Consider the following 16,289-nt stretch of genomic DNA (forward strand, 5'->3'; position numbering starts at 1 on the left):
TGTATGGGATAAACGTAGAAGAAAATATTTGAAAAAGTACATCTCTAAGGAGTTTTGTAGCTGTGACCTTCTTTCATAATCCTCAAAGACAAACACATACATGTACGTTAGCTGAAATCTTGATCTTTTTTTTAGATCTAACAAGGCTAAAAATGAAAATGGCAGTGTAACAGAGGAGGAGGAGAATGAAGGGTTGGCCATGCTGATCCCCAACATCCAGGAGACGGCCAGAATTGTCAAGATTGCCACAGAACAACTCCAAAAATCCACTGGTATTCAGTCAAGTTAATCCTTTTAGAGACTTTTTTCCCCCAAAATATAGTATCAGATTACTACATGTAAGTAAGAAGTAAATGAAATTTCCTCCATTGTTTTTTTTATAATTACAAGATGTGTGTGTTTGTCATTTTGTCAGAAATGGAGGGTGCCAGCGAAGAAGCAGGCAAAGACAAATCGGGTCAGACTGGCCAGGCCAGTGCGGAGGAGCATTACATGACCATCATGCAGGAGGAACAGTTTGGTGAGTGGACAATTAAGGGGGAAAAAAATAAAATTTGGTTTCTTTTGCACCACTGTATTAGGCTGAACACTAATGCATTGACCAATATTATCGACAGAATTTGGTAAATAAATGTAGTTGTTTCTCTTTTCATTGTAAACTTTGATGGCAAGAAAAGAAAGGAAACCTCTGTACTGGAAATAAAAAAAACTGCCTTCTACTTTATATTTCAGAATTCTTAACCCGAGAAACTTGATTTCTTTTGCCTTATTTTCCATTATACATGACTGTATATCTACATGTATATACTTATTTATCAATTACAAAGACTTTACTTCATTTCTAGGATCTTTTGAGTTTGTGTTAGATGATTCAAGTGCTGTCAAATTCACCTGTTCTCATCACTATGAAAATAATGTGAAGGCTGCTGGTGAAGTAAGCAATGCTTCTCGGACACGTCGCCTAGCTCAGGAAGCTACGACCCTATCTACCTCACTTCCCCTGTCCGCCGGCAGCAGTGTGTTTGTCAGGTGTGACGAAGAAAGGCTGGATATCATGAAGGTATTTATCAGTATGTTTATAAAACAACAGAGAAGTTGGGAATATTTAGGCCCCCAAAAATTTAGTTTTTCGGGGACTGGTGCATTTAGGTGAATGCTACTGCATTGATCAATTTTATATGGTACACTGAAATGGAGAGTAACTTGATTTTTTATTTGAAGCTGGAAAAGAAAATTAAGTTATTTCTTTGTCATTTAAAAAATCAAAGTACTTAGGAGTACAGAGAGCCGGGCTTATTAGTCCCCTACCGGTGAAACCGGAGGGGACTATAGGTTTCCTCTGAGTCTATCCGTCCGTCTGTCTGTCTGTCCGTCCGTCTAGCTGTCTGTCCCTCTGTCAGTCTGTCCCACTTGGTTTTCCGCACTTTTTCCCTAAACGCTTGCAGATATTGAGCTGATTTTTGGTATGTGAGTGTATCTTGATGAGTTACAGATCAAGTTTGCATTTCGTTCCGCTTCATTGATTTTTGACGGAATTACGACCTTTTCAATTTTTACGGGTTTTCCGCAATTTTCTTCTAAACGCTTGTAGATATTGAGCTGATTTTTGGTGTGTAGCTTTACCTTGATTAGTTATAGATCAAGTTTGCATTTCGTCCTGCTTCATTAATTTTTGACGGAATTATGGCATTTTCAATTTTTAACGGGAACGGAACCAGATTACACTTGCCGGTAGGGGACTATTATTGCTAATGCAATACTCTCAGAATGCTTGTTTACAAAGCTGTTTTTTTTTTTACATGAGCCATACCTGTACATTGTATTAACAGCTAAATAATGAGCTCTGCAGACATTGGAAGAATATGTACAAACAATTATAAAAATAATAATAACTAGAACCTTGTTGCCATGGCAACAAGAAGGTCTTCCGTCCCTTCTTTGTCATAAGAGAAGTTGCTTTCTCACTAAACAATATTTGTTATGTTTTACATTCCCTTTGACACCTTCACACATAAAATATGATTAAACGTTTATATTGTGAAAATTTATTTTTAGTAACCATATAGCAAAACCGTTCATTGAAATCAAGAACCGATAAGCAGAATTATGTCTCTTTGTGTAGTGTACATATTTGCCAAGTTTTACTGAAATCAGACCAAAACTGTAGGAGGAGTAGCGTTTGAAAGTATTTCACAGAAATTTCTATTTTTAGTAACCATGGCAACATCGTTCATGAAAATCGAAAACCGATAAATAGAATTATGTTTCTTAGTGTAGTCTACTTGTGTGCCAAGTTATACCAAAATCAGAGTAAAACTGTAGGAGTAGTGTTTCGGAAGTATATCACAGAAATTTCTATTTTTCGTCACCATGACGACACCGTTCATCGAAATCAAAAACCGTTAGACAGAATTATGTATCTTAATGTAGTCTACTTTGTGCCAAGTTATATTTAAATCAGACGAAAACTGTAGGAGGAGTAGCATTTTGAAAAATCGTTTAGAGACAGACAGACGGACGACTGACACCTTATTATCGCATATGCTCTTCTGTCTCTCCGAGTCAGCACCACTCACACATAAGAAACTGATTGACAATTCACTGATGTATTTCGTGAAAGCATATTTTTTTCACATAATGTTCGAGTAGTTTTATTTTGTAAATACACTGTTTATCATTAATTGACAATACCTTTTATGCTTAGCCGCTTTGAGCTCTTAATTATGATGGATCTTGCTCTAAACTAAATGTCATTAAGTTCTTTTTCTCATTTGAAATTGCTTTATGTAATTCTATTAATAATCATCATGAGAAAATAATAAATTCTACAAAAAACAAGTTGGCAAGTCTTCAATTTGTGATACAATTGCATATGTACCTAGCTACATATACATGTGTACCTCATTTATATATATCACAACTGCATATACATGTATGCATTAGTGCAAATGTCAACTGCAAACACTTTATGAAGGACTAAAAAGACACGCCGTTAATGTGACGTCAAACACCGCTGCTCTGATGTCGAAGGACATAGCCCCCCGCCCCCCATTTAAGAAAAAAATTATATTTTGGGCCCCCGAAAAGTGAGTAAACACTCGGACATCCTGGGGATTGAATCCTGGTCGCCTGCGTGAAAATTCAACGCACTTACCATTACGCTATCGAAGACCATCGCTTAAAATTGAAAAATGATAAATATTTAGAGTCTGGGTTAATCAATTTTTTAATAAATTACATAATTAGCATTCTGGTAAGACCCTCTGTTAAACCTGTAAATATCATAGAAAAATAATGAAAAACAAAAAAGTTCAAAAAATTGCCTTTTTTAAATCACTTCCTGTGACGACCGGAAGTGGCGACGACACACGAAATGTTTCGATCACACATCTAGAAACGACATTCTATCATACCTGAAAGTTTCAGACTCCTACCTTTAACAGTTTCTGAGAACATTCACGGACTAGATTTTTAGTGTAAAAAGTGAAAAATCGTAATAATTCCTGACCGGAAGTAATTTTTTCCAAACTTTTTCAATATTTCAAAATGGCATGAGATAATACATCATTCCTGAAAATTTGGCTGAAAATGATTGAGTAGTTTTTGAGATATCGCGATTTGAAAAGGTCAGAAAAATAAAAATGAAAAATAATAATAATAATAATAATAATAAGAAACAGTAGAATCACTATAAGGTCTTCCGTGAAGACGGAAGACCTTAATAAAAATAAGGGTTCAATGACATCTTTACTTATTTGAAAAAATTGTTAAAAATCTTATGTAAAATTGATTTTAAAATATCAAAATAAATGATAAACCAATTAGTTTTTGGGACCTAAAACCACACTCCGAATTTATCAGGGTCAGAGTCATATGTATCTGGTTCCCTCTCCTGCTTTTCTCCATCTTTGTAGAGAACTAGGCTACGACAACATTGACTATTAAAAAACATTACGCAGATGAACTATGGTGTTTGACTTTGGACTGAAGTTTTCAAAGTCATTACTACTGATGTTTATTTGTATAGATAAAACTTCGTTTCATTTTTGTTGCTTTATTTAGCATTTGTATTATCTTAAAAGTGGTTGAGAGTAAGTACTATATTTTTACACGTAACTTTAATTTGGCGACTATGGGGTCAACACTTCCTGCATTGAACAGGCTGACAATAGCCGGCAATTGCTCTTTGAGCAATAAGCCCGGCTAAAAATGGCAATGAATAGAAAAATTCTCCTTGCCACATTTTATTTCGTAATTTTTCGCCTAAAAAACTAAAGGTCTTTTTTCTTTTGGTTTTTGGGAATTTGCTTTATACAATATCTGCAATTAAAGAGATATTTAACATGTATTCAAAGATGGCATTTGATTATTTAAGGTGATGATAACAGGGCCCTCTGACACTCCATATGAAAATGGCTGCTTTGAGTTTGATGTTTATTTCCCTCCAGACTATCCCACATCTCCACCTCTAATTAATCTGGAGACCACAGGGAACCATACGATAAGATTCAACCCAAATCTCTATAATGATGGAAAGGTCAGTCTCATTCAAGTTGTGTGCTAAGAAAGTTAAAGAGATTATTGGTCATACATGTATGAAAATGTAGCCCACATGCATTTAACATCAAAAGAGTATTTGCCAAAATGTAAATGAAATTCACACTATGAAATTCACACTTCACATTAATTTCGATATGAGAAATTCATGTTATGTGAAATTTATTTGCCACATTTGGCTACATATAAATATTCATTTTGCTTTGTTTTTTTTATATATCAAAATCTTGGCGATGACATTTTTCAATATATTTTTCAATATGCATGTATTTTTTACCTGTATATTGGAATATGTGTTTTGTAGGTGTGCTTAAGTGTGCTAAACACATGGCATGGTAGACCAGAAGAAAAATGGAATGCTCAAACTTCAAGTTTTCTACAGGTATATACAATGAACATTAAGAATGTTAAATTGAGTGTAGACATATCAAATGAGCAGAACACTAATTCATTTGTAATACATGTTGATGTTCTAGAGTTCACCTTTATTATCTATTTTACATTTACAGGTGTTGGTGTCTATACAGTCCTTGATTCTAGTGTCAGAACCTTACTTTAATGAGCCAGGATACGAACGATCAAGAGGTACCCCATCCGGTACAGCAAGTTCCCGAGAGTATGACGCCAACATCCGACAAGCCACTGTTAAGTGGGCCATGTTAGAACAAATCAAGAACCCCACTCCCTGCTTTAGAGAGGTCATTCACAAACACTTCTGGCTGAAGAGACACGAAGTGTTAAAGCAATGTGAAAACTGGATAGCAGAAATGGAGTCTTACAGCAACGATAAAAGGACAGGAAGGACGATAGCTCACAGTACACTAGCACTTAAAGTGAGAACTTCATTTTTATAAGACAGTTTAAGTACTGTAGCAGTTAAAAAGAGAACTTCATATTTTTGGAGTAAATGTTTTCCATAACTCTTGCATTGAATACTGTGCTTTCATTTTTCTTTAAGCACCAATTTTTGTTGTTTTCGTGGTCTCCATGAATTTACACATGGATTGAAAAAAAGAAATTTAATTCCCACAAAAATTAAAACCATTTTAATTTAGACATGGACATCAAAATTAGCCAAATTTTCATATTTATTACTCAAAAACATTTATTGTTCCTAAATTTCTTATGCATTTAATGAGTCGTTGATTTCATTTTTATGGGCATTGGTAATGAAATCCATTAATAAAATTTTTGTTTTATTTTTTTAATCACAGCGACACTATAACCAATTACGAGAAGAGATTGCCAAAATGAAGCCACCAGAGGGGTTAGAGGACGAAGAGGGGGGAGAGACCATCGATCCCCAGGGGGTTCATTTCTCTACAGACTCTGCCTTGTCGTCGGCAATGAACAACTCGCAAATGGGTGCGATAGAAAACTTAATCACAGACTCTAATTCCAATTCTGTCTTAGAGGATGGATTTTGCTAGCATACATGTATGAAATATGATATCGATATAATGAATTCCAGTTTATAAAGTGACAGCATGGATTTTCACCACTGTGACTATGATTTGGATGGAGGCTGTGTAATATGGAACAGCTAGTCATAATACAGATTATCTAGACAGTGCTAGCGGCTCTCCTAGGAGCTGTTTGTTCTTGTGATATGCTGAAATTGTGATATTTGTGACAGAATAAGTCTTGTTATAGTTTTTTTTTGTGTGTGTGTAAATTGTAAGGAACTTGATGCAGTGAGTGCTTGTATGTATTGTGAAAGGAATTTCTTGGAATCTGGAGCACAGTACTTCAGAGCATATTCACATGGGGAGAGAATTTTGAATTTTTTACCCAATTATTGCATTAAAAAGTTCCGCTATTCCTTTTAGCTTTTAAGAATCTTCAAATGATATGAAAACCCTGGGGTTTATATGCATTGCTATTTTAATTTAATGTACATGTATGAAGATTGTGACGTATGTGTTACAGAAAAATACATAAGATAAGCTATGGTATTTAATATTTGTTGATGTTAATATATGATAATATTAATATTGGCAGCATCAGATTGTTACTTTATTCCAGTTTTCATGATGTCAATTTATTTATTTCCCTGTGTGTATAAACCAAATGGTCTAACTGTTTATACTTGTACATGATACTACACTATAAGTCATGGAAACATATTGAAGAGAACTTATAGAAAAGAAATCCGTACATGTATATGGATGAAAAAATATAAAGACGATGCTTTATCTCGGTATGGGACAAAGTTACTGGCTGCATTAGTTGAATGCGGAATAGTGTGCTCCCCATTGCAGAATTGACTCTTTGACATATTGTAGCTGTTAATGGCTTTCTCTAATGAATTATTCTATAAATATATGTCCAATTTTTGGAAATTCTATTCTTAATTGTTCTGTCAATTGCAGGTGTTCACAAAAATCATCAAATTTGAATAAATAAAAGATACTTTATATTTTCTTGTTGTCTTGGGAAAGTCAGCCTGATCAGGATTCTTTTTGGATTAGTTTCAAATTGCATCTATAGGGATGTGAAAAAAACAAGATGCTACTCGCATGTCATTGTTTGTCTATAAATATACTCTTCTTTGTACCTGATTAACTAACAAAGAAGCCAAATAGTTATTCCATAATATATATAAATATTGTAAGGCCCTTTATTGGTTTCCAGGTTGAAAATATCAATTCCGAAACCTTTGCTCAATTACAGGACACAAAGATGAGGTTACCTGAGTTTACTCTGGAACCACTGAACCAATTTCAACCAAATTTGGCATATAGCATCTATTGGTGAAGGGGAGTAAAAATTGTGAAAATAATGACCCCTACCCCCCCCCCCCCCCCGGGGCCTGTGGGGTGGGGCTAAATCCATCAAAATTAATACAATCTTTAAAAATCTTCTTCTTTACTCCTGGATATTAAGCAGGCAAACTGTTGGCATGATTGTAATAAGCATTGAGGGCTCTACCTAAATTCTGAAATTTATGTTCAGGGGTTCTGGTGTTAGGGCGGAGCTCTGTTGAATATATAGTGAAAATGCATTATTTCTTTAAAAATCTTCTTCCCTGATACAGGGCAAACTAACTGAATGCATAGTTATGATGAGTAAGGATGCCTCTTCCTATATTGTGAATTTCATGGCCCCTTGGTCAGGGGTTCTGGTGTTAGGACAGGGCTTTAATGATTACATAGTAAAAATGCAATAATTCTTTGACAATCTTCTTTTCTCCTGGGTATTAAACCGATGAACTAAGAGTATAATAATGACGAGTAAGGATGCCTCTTCCAAAATTGTGAAATTCATGACCCCAGGGTCAGGGGTTCTGGTGTTAGGGCGGGGCTCTGTTGAATACATGTATATAGTGAAAATGCATTATTTCTTTAAAAATCTTCTTTGATCCAGGGTATTTAGCAAACAAACTGAATGCACAGTAATGATGAGTAAGGGCGCCTCTTCCAAAATTTTGAATTTCATGGCCCCTTGGTCAGGGTTCTGGTATTGGGGCAGGGCTCTAATGATTACATAGTGAAAATGCATTAATTTTTTGATAATCCTCTGCTCTGCTTCTGGGTATTAAGTAAGCAAACTAAATGTAAAGTTATGATGAGCAAGTGTGCCTCTTTCGAAATTGTGAATATCATGGCCTCTGGTTAAAAACGTGATCCCAATTTAAGTGTGGCAAAGTTGTTATATGATACTCAGGTGACCTATAAGGCCCGAGGGCCTCTTCTATAATGTTTAATTAGTTCGTCTGCATTGAATCGCCTATACCTAGCCTTAACTCACTTAAGTACCTTTGGATTGATACATTCCTGTACCCCAAGGTGCATTAACTTTCTATATTTGGTGAGCCTACATGTATATGTCATAGTTCAAAATATATACAGTAAAAGATTTCAAAATGTTAAGCCACAACATTCAGACGTTTCAGTAGGTCACTGAAGCCTACTTCAAGGTCCACATATCGCAATGCCACAAAATGCATCAACTGACAATGTTTGATGATCCTAGATATCTTCATATCCAAAATGTTTAGTTAAAAAGTTCTGAAAATGAATCATGATATAATTTAAAACGTATGTCATATTGACCTTTTTTTCTTTGACACACCTCGAAATCTTAAGTTGCATCAATTGACAAAATCTGAACCTAGGTTTCATAGTATCCAAATAATATATATAAAATACTGAAAATTAAAAGCTGTAAAAATTCAAAAAAGAAGCTCACTGAGACCTACTTTTGGTCAACATTATACGGCCCCAAGATGCAACAGTAAAATTTGATGATCACAGGCTTCTTACTATTCAAAGTAAAACGATTTCACAACAAATAAAAGAGCAAATTTTAAAAAAAAAAAGATCACTGTGACGTAATTTTGGGTCAGCATATTTCAAGGTCCCACATCAAACAATTGACAAGGCTTGATGATCCTAGGTCTTTTAGTATCCAGGCTAAAAAGATTTGACGATGAATATCGATTTTTAAAAATCCAAATGTAGGTCACTGTGTCCTACTTTTGGGTCAGTATACCGGTATTTCAAGGCCCATAGATGTATCAACTGTAAATATTTGATGATCCTTGCCTCATAGTATACAAGATGAAACGATTTGACAACAAATAATGAGCAAATTCAAAAAAAAAAAAATAGTCCAGTGACTTTATTTTGGGTCAACATATTTCAAGGCCCCAAGACAAGGTTTTATGATCCTAGCTAGGCCTCTTAGCATCTTGGCTAAAAAGATTTGACAATTAATAATGACAATTCAAAATGTATGTCACCGTGACATTTTGAATTGAAACATCTCGAGGCACAAAGTGCATGTACATCAAACTATATAGGTTTGGTGACCTTAAAGGTCGTAGTGTTCAAATTATATAGGCTACAATATTTTATAATGATAGGCCGATCAAATTCAGAAATTAGGTAACTCTTTTTAGTTGACGCACTTCTATAGTACCCAAGGTGCGTCAACTGACAAAATTTGATGATTCTAAGCCTCCTAGTAACCTAAATATTGAGGTATAAATATGAAATTCCAAAAGTAGGTCACAGTGACCTACTCTTTTGAAAATGATGAGCCATAAACTTCAGAAATTAGGTCACAGTGACCTACTTTTGGCTGACATACTCCATGGCCCCATGATGCATCACCTAATAGTTTTGATGATCATATGCTTAAAAATCTGTTAAAAAAATAAATGAATCAAAATCAATTTGAGAAAAGTAACATGAAGTTCCAAGATGCATCAACTGACAAGATTTGATGATCCTAGTCCTCCTAGTGTGCAAAATAACCAAGTTCGAATAATAAAAAAAAAACTTTTTAGGTCAATATTAAAGTGACCTTGAGACCACGCCCTTTGCCCTATGGTGGTGCCTTGAACAATTTTTCAAACTACCATTGCATGTATATATCTTAACAACCACGCACTACTCTTCTTATTTCCCAAATTATTTCCCCTTGTTTAAACGCCATCCCTATTATTAGTATAAATGAAAGCCCTTGGCACAAAGATACTACTACTAGAATGTGAGAAATCTGATAAAAATTGGCCAAGGGGTTCTTGAGATATGATCCATATTCCAAAAAGTTTATGCGCACCGCACGCCAGGCCATAGCATTAGTTCTTTGAGCCTTCGGTTAAGAAGAGCCCAAAATGCGATAATCATGGCAATGACTTAAGGGGGGGGGGGGTTAAAAACAGCCTTTGGTTGGAGGGGTTTTATTCATATCTACTTCATTCATCTATAATAATAAATCACGTTAAATAATAATGTTATTGATAGGCCACTTAAACAAAAGATAGTTTTTAATGGTCGGGTAGACTTGGGGAAAAAAAAGATGTAACTATATATTAGACAAAAATACTATGTACATATATTTTGTAGTGTAAATGATTTTTCAAGACCAGGAGAAGCCAGTTAAAAGGGATGTCACTGGGTATATTCTTTGTACGCTATATAGTTCCATGCTGAAGCACCATTGATAGTGACAAATTGGAAGGTAAATGGCATGCTATACAGGCAAGTAAATTAATATACTTTCAGAATTGCTGCCCTTGGATGCTGTCACATGATGTATCGCCTTCTTAACGCCTTAGCCAAACTGACCAATGGAAATGCAACAATTTTCAATTTGCCTGCTGGCGAGGTATTCATTTCACACTTAAACATCTAGTTTATCCGTCATGATCAATTGACTGCATTGGACAGTTACCACTTTTACACTAAATCTTGAATGGAATAATATTTTGAAAACTTTTCAGATCACAAGACTTACTATTTCGCTGATCCTTGATCGCGCTATTTTTCTTGTCTTTGGGCAACGTATCCGCCTCTTTCAGTTTATTTTGCTTTATTATGTAATTAATAAATATATGGATCCTTTACAGGGTTGTATTATACTCAGGTTAACGTTAAGACCCTTGGGCCTCTTGGTTTTTATTTCTTTTACCCCAAAAGAAATCTTTCCGTAACTTCTTTTTAAACAGAATTTATGCTTCATTAAATTCTTTAATTTCAGACAGATAATGAATTTATTATATGAAATACCTACATTGAGAGACCCATGAGCCACATACTCACGTGAGCATTTTATGTTCAGTTTGATTTACGTATATTTATGTAATTTATAGAATCTTCACTAGTTACCCATGTAAGAAAGAGAGTACATTTAGAGGCAAACACGTGAGGGCGTTACTGTCTTATGACATCATCTTGTTGATAATTGATTTTTCCCATACAGTATGGAATACATGCTTAATTAGCTATTTTAAACAAAAATCAAATATAACCCGTTTTACCAACAAAGCCCCAAAAGAAAATCAGAAAGATCCAAAAGTCAGATAAATATGTCAACTAAATTAAGATATTGATATCAGCTGCTCCTTTCAATACATAAACGAACTGATTACAAGATGTCACATGCAAATTCACTTCCATACGTCAGTCCAATGTATATTACGAATGTTAATACGGATTCAAATTTGTTGTGATTCTTCAAGAAGAAAAAAAAATAGGTGAATGATTTTTGGGGTAACTTTAATAAATCTGAATTTTTCTGATAGTTATAATAAACAAATGCCACAATTTCAGTTTCAATAGCGTTATCTATAGTCTTCGTATAATTTTGGTGGATTCAACATCAATCTAATTTGAATCTAAAATGTATATCTTTTTCATTGAATATTAGCCAGTTTTAAAGACATGTATGAAGAAAAACGTGTAAATTTTATTGAAGACATATATAATACATGTATATTTATTTTACAATGGGGGGTTAGTACTAAGACTTTGCTCATGTTTTATCTACAACCTCAAATTCGTACCAGGTAATATGGAATAGGGGTGCAAAATCACAGGCACTTGTTTCGGTAATAAATTTTTAACCCATAGTATAATTATACTATGGGTTAAAAATTTATTACCGAAACAAGTGCCTGTGTGCAAAATCTGTACAACAAAAGACTAGTCATATAATTTAATTTTGAGTATCCACTACTAAAGACTATGATTTTATATCTTTTTTAATTATCAAAAACCTACTCCGCGTTTTACAAATTCAAATGAGAAAAAGTTTGTAATTTTCATATCGACAAAATTTTCATAATTATAAGTAAGGAAACTTTTTTTTTTTTTTAGCTCAAATGAATTATTGCTTCGATCAAGCGAGATATTTGTATACACTTTTCTGAAGAACACTGCATTTGATGTCTGTTAACTCTCTGCTGAAAACAAGAACATTTGTACTAGGAAAATGAAGGGACAATAAAGTGTATTATAGCAAGCTTATTTTTTTACGCATCACATTAACCCTTTGATGTTTTTTTTTCTTTCTTTTTTTAAGGATCTCTTTTTACATAAAGGGTTGCGACTTAACATACCTCGCTGATATATCTTCAAGATAATTTATCAAAGATGATACTCTAAGTAAAATCATTTATTGATGAATTTGTCCGAGTACTTGTCGATCGACAAATAGAGTTGGGATCGACGTTTTCCTATCGCTGTATACATTTTGGCGCTCAGCAGTGTGAAACTGACCATAAAAGTCGATTTTTTCCCGTTGTTCAGCTAATTTTTTCCGATTATCTAACATCTGTTTCAAATATCACAAAGTTTTAATTGATCAACCTTCAAGCGCCCCTCGACATCAACGACTTATACTAATACCTAATTCATTTGTACTCCAGGCGACAGAGCAGCAAGGATGTCTTCTTGTAACTCCGGCTAAAGGTATGAAAAAATTATCGACTCACTTCAAAAAAACAAGTGCGTCTTCAATTTTGTCTTTAAAATCTACCTTTCCTTCCAGTTCTACTTCTGCTTGGTCGGCATCGTTACACAATATTCCATCAAGCCAAATCAGTGATTATTTTGGGTCTTCAACTTCATCTACTTCACAGAACTTAAGTTTACTAGGTGATTCCATTAATGAAAATGAATAAGGATAGTGATGTCGTCAAAACTATTGCCAAAGTGTATGTTGGGGGGTTGGCTGAAAATGTTGAAAAACACCACCTAGAGGAGATTTTTGAAAGGTTTGGGCTCGTCAAAACCGTCTGGATTGCTCGAAATCCTCTCTCAAGAGGTTATGCTTTTGTGACTTTTTTCGAACCGAAACATGCAGAAGAAGCGGTAAAAGGAGTGGATGGCACTTCCTTACTAGGTTCAAAGTTGAAAGTTCAACTGTCTAAAAATGAAATTGTGAAAATGGAGAGAGATCAAAAAGACAGAGAAAAAGACTCCAGGGATTTTATGGACCAAAGGAGACATCGGCCAAGGGACAGAGGCAGGTACGAAGATCGAAAACGAGGCAGATCGTGGGACAGGGAAAGGTCTCCGGTTGAGAGAAGGTATGATGACGAACGTGCACGTGGGGTTTCGCCGACAACCCTGGACCCTGGGGTTATACAGGAATCCCTGATGCTACGAGAGGCTGTTCTCAGATCAGGTTTATCACCGTATTCGTTCATCACCAACTCACTTCTCCAAACTGCTGCACTTCCAAGTATTCCAATAACTTGTGTAAAGTCGCCTGCTTTTGGAACATCTTTGAACTATTTGCCCTATCCTCCTACGCTTACAGACTTGCGTCAGCAAAGTGACATTACTCCACATATCACAGGTCAGGGCATTATCCTGCCGACCGCAATCCCTCCTAATGGCCCGCCATCTGTACCGTACCCCCATACAGTACCAGGTATGCATTCGTCATTCATTCAATCTTCAACTACATTTCCAACTCCGCAGCATCGACACGGGACCAAAACAATGACACCGGAAGTCTCATGCACTGTTCATGGGAATGAATCTTCATCGGTCGGATTTTCATCAGGTGGACATCAACCAAATCATCCTCAAGGGGGTTCAGAGTTACCCAAATAGTATATAATTTTCTACAGTTGAACGGGCATTGTACAACCTGACTTCATTTCTTGTATCTACTGGATTACTCAAACAGCAGAGTACTTTACGTTACCTGCATTAGAATAATAAAATGCCTGCGTTATAGTTTAAATCAATAAAATTAAATTACAAAAAATTCACTTTGTTCAAATTATTTATTTTTGTTCTTAACGCTACCGTACTTCTTCGACCCAATCGTCAGCTTGCCTTCAATTTCAACTTGACCAATTCAGTAATCGGATTAGATTTGAACAGTGTCGAAACAGCTTGGTCCATTCAATTAATCGATTTAACATTTACCACTCCTAATGTCTTTCTGTGTTCAAAGGTTAGTTCTAGTGCATACATTGGCAAGGTGCAACAGATTGACACACGCAAATGTCAAATACTCATACAGATATTGAATGTCAAATGACGTTGTACAGTTGACGTGTTTCGCCATTCATGGACATGTCTTCCTCTTTAGGTATGGAAACTACAACAAATACAAATCCATCTTACTTGGCTACTATCCTCTATATTACATGTATTCCTTGTTAAAATATAGCACTAAGTTCTATATTACATTAATCTTTTTTACAATAGTTATGTTTTGAGTTACTTTCACATTCATGAAAATCTTCAAACAAAACATCACTAGACACGGGTAAAGGCACAGGCAAGAATATTGATATAATCCAATATTTTCCAAAAACATCCAAAAAGTTCCTGAAGAATGATTTTCCCGTATGTCTGGCGATTCCTTTTCTAGACTCGTGTGTCGTCTGCCCAGATATAACTAGAAGCATATGCCAGAACCATAGCGAGGCTGCAATCATCCCAGCCGTCAGACACCCGTACATCATGACCACCAGGAAAAAATATTTTTCGTGTGGGTAATTCTCCGTAAGAAATCCCCAAACGATGTCATATATAATGGTAACGAATGTCTGTGGTCCATAAAATGTTGTATTAAACAATTTCTTTAGGTACACTGTAAAAAATGTGTTTACAATTCAAACACTTTTCTAAACACTTTCTTGTCACCTCCTTTTTTATATGTTTAATTTCTAAACATGTAAAATTCCTAAACATGTCTTAGAAAGTGTTTAGAATTTAAACACTTGTGTGCTTAGAAATTAAACATATCTAAACACATAAACACAAGTGTTTAAATTCTAAACACATAACAGCAGATGTGTTTAATATCTAAACACATCATAAGTTTAATTTGTTCCTGCAGAAAAACAAAACATTCTCGTAAATTTAGGCACAAAAAGTATATGTTTTTTAAATGCGCATAATTGTCAAAATTTTAAAAATATGTAACCAATATTAATTATTTTCCATAAAGCCACTGAACGCTGGGATATGTATTTAATTATACAATGCAATGGACACTGTGCGATGTACATGTACTTAATTTACACAAATAATGTAGGAGATAAAATTGGATAGATTTGATTAGTCTCAACAATTCAATCAGAATGACACATAATTTATAACGTACACATAGATAACAAACTTTTAATCTTCAAAATTATTAAGAAAATAATATTAAGCTGACAATTTAATATCAAAACTTCATTGAGTATTTCTAAAAGGCTTTATTAAAGAATTGTTAAAGTAAAAATACAAAATGTATATTTATATATATATTTATTATAATCATTATAATTTGAATCGGCTGCAGAGTTTTCCTCATGTCAATCACAAAATATCAAATTTTATGAACTTTCAGCAAGTCCCAAAGCACCACATATTATAACCTATATCCCATCGATAACTACCAGAAAGTAATCCATTTCGAATACACGAGGATAATTGTAAACACCGTCGAATTAACACAGTAGTCTTCAACAAATGAAGTTTCAAAGTGTTGATTATGGAACAACAACATTCCACTTGAAGATGACACCAGGTACTCTGATACGTGTATTTTGAGTTCGGTCTGGACTACGTACGGTGCCTGTAGGAAAGAAAGCCAGAATTTAGAAAAAGTACACTATCACTGGTATTTTACATTACTTAGAAAAACAAAATTGTTCAAATTTTAGTGAAACTACACTGATATAAATATAGATGTTTTTAATGACATTTAATATTATTTCCTCTCCTGCAAGTCAATGAACGAATTCAAGATATCCCAAGTCAACTTTATTTACGGTGCTCATCGTGGTTAATTAATGCAAAGAAGAAGAAAACAAACCTTTAATGCATTGCAGTAACAAGATGCCCTTTCACGTATTTCACTATTTCGTCATGGTTTTCCCTTGAATTGGGTTGTCATAACTCTCATTGATACATCACCTTAGCTTGTTGTGTTTTCTTTGTTTAGGTAGCCGCTCAAATTAACGTTCAAATATATGTGTGTCATTT

The 16,289-nt window shown here is 34.6% G+C and overlaps 2 protein-coding genes across 2 annotated transcripts in view; both read left to right on the forward strand.

The window, feature by feature from the left end:
• Nucleotides 1–6,974, forward strand: part of LOC133175636 (baculoviral IAP repeat-containing protein 6-like) — a 38,166-nt gene extending 31,192 nt beyond the window's left edge. The window contains exons 52-58 of the mRNA XM_061310753.1: nucleotides 136–272; nucleotides 416–520; nucleotides 846–1,060; nucleotides 4,376–4,537; nucleotides 4,862–4,939; nucleotides 5,067–5,390; nucleotides 5,772–6,974. Of these exons, the coding sequence (XP_061166737.1) occupies nucleotides 136–272; nucleotides 416–520; nucleotides 846–1,060; nucleotides 4,376–4,537; nucleotides 4,862–4,939; nucleotides 5,067–5,390; nucleotides 5,772–5,987 (1,237 nt within the window). The 3' untranslated portion in view covers nucleotides 5,988–6,974. The remainder of the gene's footprint in view (nucleotides 1–135; nucleotides 273–415; nucleotides 521–845; nucleotides 1,061–4,375; nucleotides 4,538–4,861; nucleotides 4,940–5,066; nucleotides 5,391–5,771) is intronic.
• A 5,916-nt stretch (nucleotides 6,975–12,890) lies between these two features.
• On the forward strand, nucleotides 12,891–14,023 carry LOC133175718 (uncharacterized). The gene has a single exon (XM_061310828.1). The coding sequence runs from the start codon at nucleotides 12,957–12,959 to the stop codon at nucleotides 13,908–13,910; it is 954 nt and encodes a 317-aa protein (XP_061166812.1). The 5' UTR covers nucleotides 12,891–12,956; the 3' UTR covers nucleotides 13,911–14,023.
• The last annotated feature ends 2,266 nt before the right edge of the window (nucleotides 14,024–16,289 follow it).

Source organism: Saccostrea echinata, unplaced genomic scaffold (genome assembly GCF_033153115.1).
Source record: "Saccostrea echinata isolate AGI-Se365-2 ecotype Australia unplaced genomic scaffold, CSIRO_AGI_Sech_v1 ptg000002l, whole genome shotgun sequence".
Taxonomy (NCBI): domain Eukaryota; kingdom Metazoa; phylum Mollusca; class Bivalvia; order Ostreida; family Ostreidae; genus Saccostrea; species Saccostrea echinata.

Coding starts and splice junctions, on each gene's coding strand:
- LOC133175718 (XM_061310828.1), top strand. CDS start 12,957: ATGAAAATGAATAAGGATAGTGATGTCGTCAAAACTATTGCCAAAGTG.